Source organism: Lontra canadensis, unplaced genomic scaffold (assembly GCF_010015895.1).
Source record: "Lontra canadensis isolate GAN:19392208 unplaced genomic scaffold, GSC_riverotter_1.0 scaffold59, whole genome shotgun sequence".
In the NCBI taxonomy this organism is placed as follows: Eukaryota; Metazoa; Chordata; class Mammalia; order Carnivora; family Mustelidae; genus Lontra; species Lontra canadensis.
Window position 1 is genome coordinate 5,324,950 of NW_022631053.1, and position 5,351 is coordinate 5,330,300.

The window sequence follows — 5,351 nt, forward strand, 5'->3', positions numbered from 1 at the left end:
ACACGCATATTAACAGTGTAAATCTGTTATTTGTCTGATATGGAGGGTGAAGCCCTCACCAAATCTGAGCATAGTAATAACTGAATATGAACTGTGGACTGTTAGTTTCACATTTACTTTTTTGATACGTACTATCAGTGGGAGGATATTTTGAATAGTGTAACAATAGGTTTCTGCTAGACCATTTTAAAGCCACACTTTAACCCTAACTAACCACTTCATGCATTTCCAAGGGTTTACAAAGTTTATGATCTTGGAATAGAGTCTCCTGAAAGGCAGAGATGGGAAGGAGGGTATCAGCTACAATCTGGGCCTCCTAGAAGGAGGCTATAACCAATTGATCTATCATGATGTAACAGAAAGCAATTATTTTATTGAGTTTTACAAAGCTCTGTATAACACAAGGATTCCCTACTTCCTAATCTCCTTTAGTGTCAATTTCCTCACTACCCAAGTTTCTGTCCTCACTTCTACAATTCAGCTACCAAATTTGAAATGTATCTTTGTATCCCCCTTTTTAAAAGCCCCCTGGGACTGTCTCATAAAGTTGTTGGTTATGTCTAAAAATGGGGCCTAGTGGGCCCTTTTAACAGCTTTGATGTTCAATGCTTAGGTACTACTCTTTGGATGACTGAAATATTTCTGCTTCCAACCTCTGGCACATTAGTTTAACGAACAAGTCATTACAATAAACCAAATAAAGCTGGTCTGTTTTCTAAACCTTGCATCCTCCACATTATCAGGTAGGTAAAGAATGCACTGCCTTTAAAAGAACTGAGGGGGTAAAAAAGGGAAAACTCACTGACAAATTGTGGCAACATGAAAATAATCAGCTGAGCTATCCGGACCAGAATTTTCTGCATCTCATGGTGCTTCATCTTAAAACTGGACAGACTTCTTAAGTCTTAGGGTTCGTCCAAATTAAGGCAAGCTTCCTTTCCCGTTCCCATGTTGGTTGGTTTCTGAACCTGCGACCACCCCCACGCCCAGGCCCTGGCGGCCATGCGCCGCAGACTGCAGCACCCGAGCTCGCTGTCCGCAGGCGCGGCGGACCCCGCCCGGTAGTGCGGGCGCGGGGAGGGGGCTCTGAGCCAGGAACCCGCCTCTGCGGCGGCCGAGCCGGGCGCCGAGTGGGCGCGCCGGGCCGGAGGAGGGGCCCGCGGCCGTGGCACCGCCTGGGCCCGCCCGCCCCTCCCCGAACCGCTACTTAAGTGGCTCCAGCACCGCCCCCGACTCAGTGCGTTACTTACCTCGACTCTTAGCTTGTCGGGGACGGTAACCGGGACGCGGTGTCTGCTTCTGTCGCCTGCGCCTGCTAACCCGTAGCCATCATGGTGAGTGGGCCGCTCGAGGCGCCGCCCTTGTTCTGGAAAACCGGGAAAAGCGAGCCGGACCGTCTCGCGTGGGCCTTTAGTAAGGGATCAGCGCTCTGGTTTTGGAAGGCTAGAAAAGCGAGGCGAGAGGCGAGGGTGGGAATAGTGAGAATGGTTGGGGCCCGAAAGGGGGGCCGCCGCGTTTTCTTCTCGGACTCTAAGAGGGAGGGCATGGCCGGGCGCCGGCTCCCCACACCGTGGTTGGGGTTCTCAATTAGCCCTTACCTCTTGGGCGCGAGACCCGAGACCCTGCAGTCTTTTCCCGCGCGTTCCCATCCCCCTTTCCTTCCCCGGCTTTTGGCGGGCGCGCGCGCGGGCTCTCCACGCCCTCACTTCCTCTCTGCCAGAAGCGAGGAGGCGGGAAGGAGCCCAACACAAAAGCGCAGGCGCGACCGTTACCTTCCCGCCAGGGAGTGGCGGGAGCCCGCCCCTGCAGTCTGCGCGTGCGCGCAGGGGAGCTGCGGGTCTACTGCTGTAGGGCGTGTCTCTGTTAGCCCCAGTTTTGGGTTTTTTGGTTGTTTTTTAATGAGAGCGATAAGGTGAATGTAAAGAACGGCTCCTTGTTGAGTATGTTGCACTACGCCAGAGTATTAGGACAATTATCTCCCAACAGCTTCAAGAGGCCATCTGCCTTTCCTTGGTCAGAGTTAGGAGCAGGTGGTGGCGGTGAGGGATTTTGAGGGGACAGAAATCGGATCTTGGTCCAGATCTGGGCCGCCGATAATCCCCTGCTGTGCCCTGACAGATGTGAAGGTGCTGGGCTTAGCCCAACGCCTGGGTGAGCAGAAGATGGTTGGCCATGGCAGGCGCCTCCGCAGACGTGGCTGCTGCGTGTGGCTGCAGCTGCGCGGCCCCGGTGGCCGCAGAGGGGCGCGGACGCGCGCTCACCCTGAATTGCTCATTCATCCTGTGCCGCAAAGCCCCGCCCTTTGTCCCTGCGGCCAGGCATTTCCTCTGCACTGTTCTGGCCACGTGCTTCCTGTGATGGTAGCTGCCCGGAAATCTGGCCGCCTAGTCTAAAATGGAATTATGAGGTCTGAGCACTGAATGAATGGCCTCCCTATCTTCCTCTTCAAAGGAGGAAGCTGTGACTAAGCGCTCTTGGTCTGGAAAGAGGCCTTCCCAATTTAGATACGGAGAAATTCGTTAAAAGCAATGCAGATCGAAAAGTATAGTGATTCTCTCCTAGAAGAGTATTAAATTTTAGTTCATTTTAGAAGGGGAAGTTTGTGAGATTCATTATATGAATTATTTTGTTCTGCTTTACAGTCTTTACTAGATTAGCTTAGTACTAATTATCTTTTTTTAATCTACTTTTCACAGCGTGAGTGTATCTCCATCCACGTCGGCCAGGCTGGTGTCCAGATCGGCAATGCCTGCTGGGAGCTCTATTGCTTGGAGCACGGCATTCAGCCCGATGGCCAGATGCCAAGTGACAAGACCATCGGGGGAGGAGACGACTCTTTCAACACCTTCTTCAGTGAGACGGGCGCTGGCAAGCATGTACCCCGGGCCGTGTTTGTAGACCTGGAACCCACAGTCATTGGTGAGTTGGCCTCCATAACCCGGTGAGCTCCCCCGGGGGGTCTGGACAGGAGGTCTATCTTGAGGCTCCAGGGACCCGGTGAGGTTGAGCAGGCTTGTGCAGGTGGTGAGTGATGGGGGGCTGCTGTGTTTGTCTTTTCCAGATGAAGTTCGCACCGGCACCTACCGCCAGCTCTTCCACCCTGAGCAGCTCATCACAGGCAAGGAAGATGCTGCCAACAACTACGCCCGAGGGCACTACACCATTGGCAAGGAGATCATTGACCTTGTCTTGGACCGAATTCGGAAGCTGGTATGTTTATTCTCAAGAAGTAAATAATGATCCTAAGGAAGACACTTGAAATAGGTTCTTTTCATCTCAGACACAGAATTAAGTGTAATGGAGTGAGGTAAACTATTCCTTTACAGTTCTTCTTTAAAAATCCAATTAAAGCATGAACTATTTGGTGTCATTTAAGTAAGAAATGCTTAGTAATTCTAGGAAGGTCTCCATGTAAGCGTTTCTTGTCAAAATAAGATCTGTATTCTTGGACTTGTATGAAGAGTGACAATATATTTACTTGGGATATATTGCAAAGAGTAGTAATCATACGTTTTCTCTATTTTTTCTACCAGGCTGACCAGTGCACAGGTCTTCAGGGCTTCTTGGTATTCCACAGCTTTGGAGGGGGAACTGGTTCCGGGTTCACCTCCCTGCTGATGGAACGTCTCTCTGTCGATTATGGCAAGAAGTCCAAGCTGGAGTTCTCCATCTACCCAGCCCCTCAGGTTTCCACAGCTGTAGTTGAGCCCTACAACTCCATCCTCACTACCCACACCACCCTGGAGCACTCTGATTGTGCCTTCATGGTAGACAACGAGGCCATCTATGACATCTGTCGTAGAAACCTCGATATCGAACGCCCAACCTACACTAACCTTAACCGCCTTATTAGCCAGATTGTGTCCTCCATCACCGCTTCCCTCAGATTTGATGGAGCCCTGAACGTTGATCTGACAGAATTCCAGACCAACCTGGTGCCCTATCCCCGTATCCACTTCCCTCTGGCCACCTATGCCCCTGTCATCTCTGCTGAGAAAGCCTACCATGAACAGCTTTCTGTAGCAGAGATCACCAATGCGTGCTTTGAGCCAGCCAACCAGATGGTGAAATGTGACCCTCGCCATGGCAAATACATGGCTTGCTGCCTGTTGTACCGTGGCGATGTGGTTCCCAAAGATGTCAATGCCGCCATTGCCACCATCAAGACCAAGCGTAGCATCCAGTTTGTGGACTGGTGCCCCACTGGCTTCAAAGTGGGCATTAATTACCAGCCTCCCACTGTGGTGCCCGGTGGAGACCTGGCCAAAGTCCAGCGAGCTGTGTGCATGCTGAGCAACACCACAGCCATCGCTGAGGCCTGGGCTCGCCTGGACCACAAGTTTGACCTGATGTATGCCAAGCGTGCCTTTGTTCACTGGTATGTGGGGGAGGGCATGGAGGAAGGAGAGTTTTCTGAGGCCCGTGAGGACATGGCTGCCCTTGAGAAGGATTATGAGGAGGTTGGTGTGGATTCTGTTGAAGGTGAGGGTGAAGAAGAAGGGGAGGAATACTAATTACCATTCCTTTCAGCCCTGCAGCATGTCACACTCAGAACTTAAGCTTCAACATTAGCTGACAGGCGTTAAAGCTTTCTGGTTAAATTGTCTTCACTTTTAACTGTGATCGTGTCTTTTCCATGTGTACCTGTTGAATTTCTCCATCATGACTCAAAGTAAAGGCTTTAAGAAAGAACGTTTGACTTGTGTGCTTCTTCTAAATTGCTTTCTCCAATTCAGGATGTCCTACCATTCATCATGTCTGGAAAATAGCTGTAGGGTAGTAATACCAAGAATCCTATTTCCCGAGTAGCCACCTCTGGGGACAAGGGAGCACACTGGACTAGAAAAGCAGGAGAGCTGGATTCTAACACTGATCTGTTAATATCACCTCAACCAGTGTTAGAATCTGAAAGGAGCTTAGAAAAATGTTAGTTCAGAGCTAATCTAGCTTCTTATTGGTCAGATACAGGGAAGTTTTTTTTTTCTTTAAAGATTTTATTTATTCATCTATTGGAGAGAGAGCACAAACAAGCAGAGGAGGAGGCAGGCTCTCCGCTGAGCAGAGAGCTCAATGCGGGGCTCGATCCCAGGACCCTGAGATCAGGGCCCAAGCCGAAGACAGGCTTTAACCCACTGAGCCACCCAGGTGCCCCAGATGCAGGGAAGTTTTAAATGTCCTACAAACCCATGACTGCTCTTTAAAGGAGTTTGCTAACCTACCAATGTAACTAAGAGTTTCAAAATGTCCCTTCTACAGGAAAACAGACGGATAGAGAGATTTGAGCATGATGTAAACGCTGTTTCCAGCCCTGTCATAAATTGCAGGATCATAATTCCTGCTGATGAGCAAAA

The 5,351-nt window shown here is 50.3% G+C and overlaps 1 protein-coding gene across 1 annotated transcript; it reads left to right on the forward strand.

The window, feature by feature from the left end:
• The first annotated feature begins 1,208 nt into the window (after window positions 1–1,208).
• On the forward strand, window positions 1,209–4,692 carry LOC116878989 (tubulin alpha-1B chain). The gene is made up of 4 exons (XM_032876875.1): window positions 1,209–1,334; window positions 2,697–2,919; window positions 3,062–3,210; window positions 3,534–4,692. Exons 1-4 carry the CDS (start codon window positions 1,332–1,334, stop codon window positions 4,512–4,514), a joined length of 1,356 nt encoding a protein of 451 aa, XP_032732766.1. The 5' UTR covers window positions 1,209–1,331; the 3' UTR covers window positions 4,515–4,692.
• Window positions 4,693–5,351: the final 659 nt, after the last annotated feature.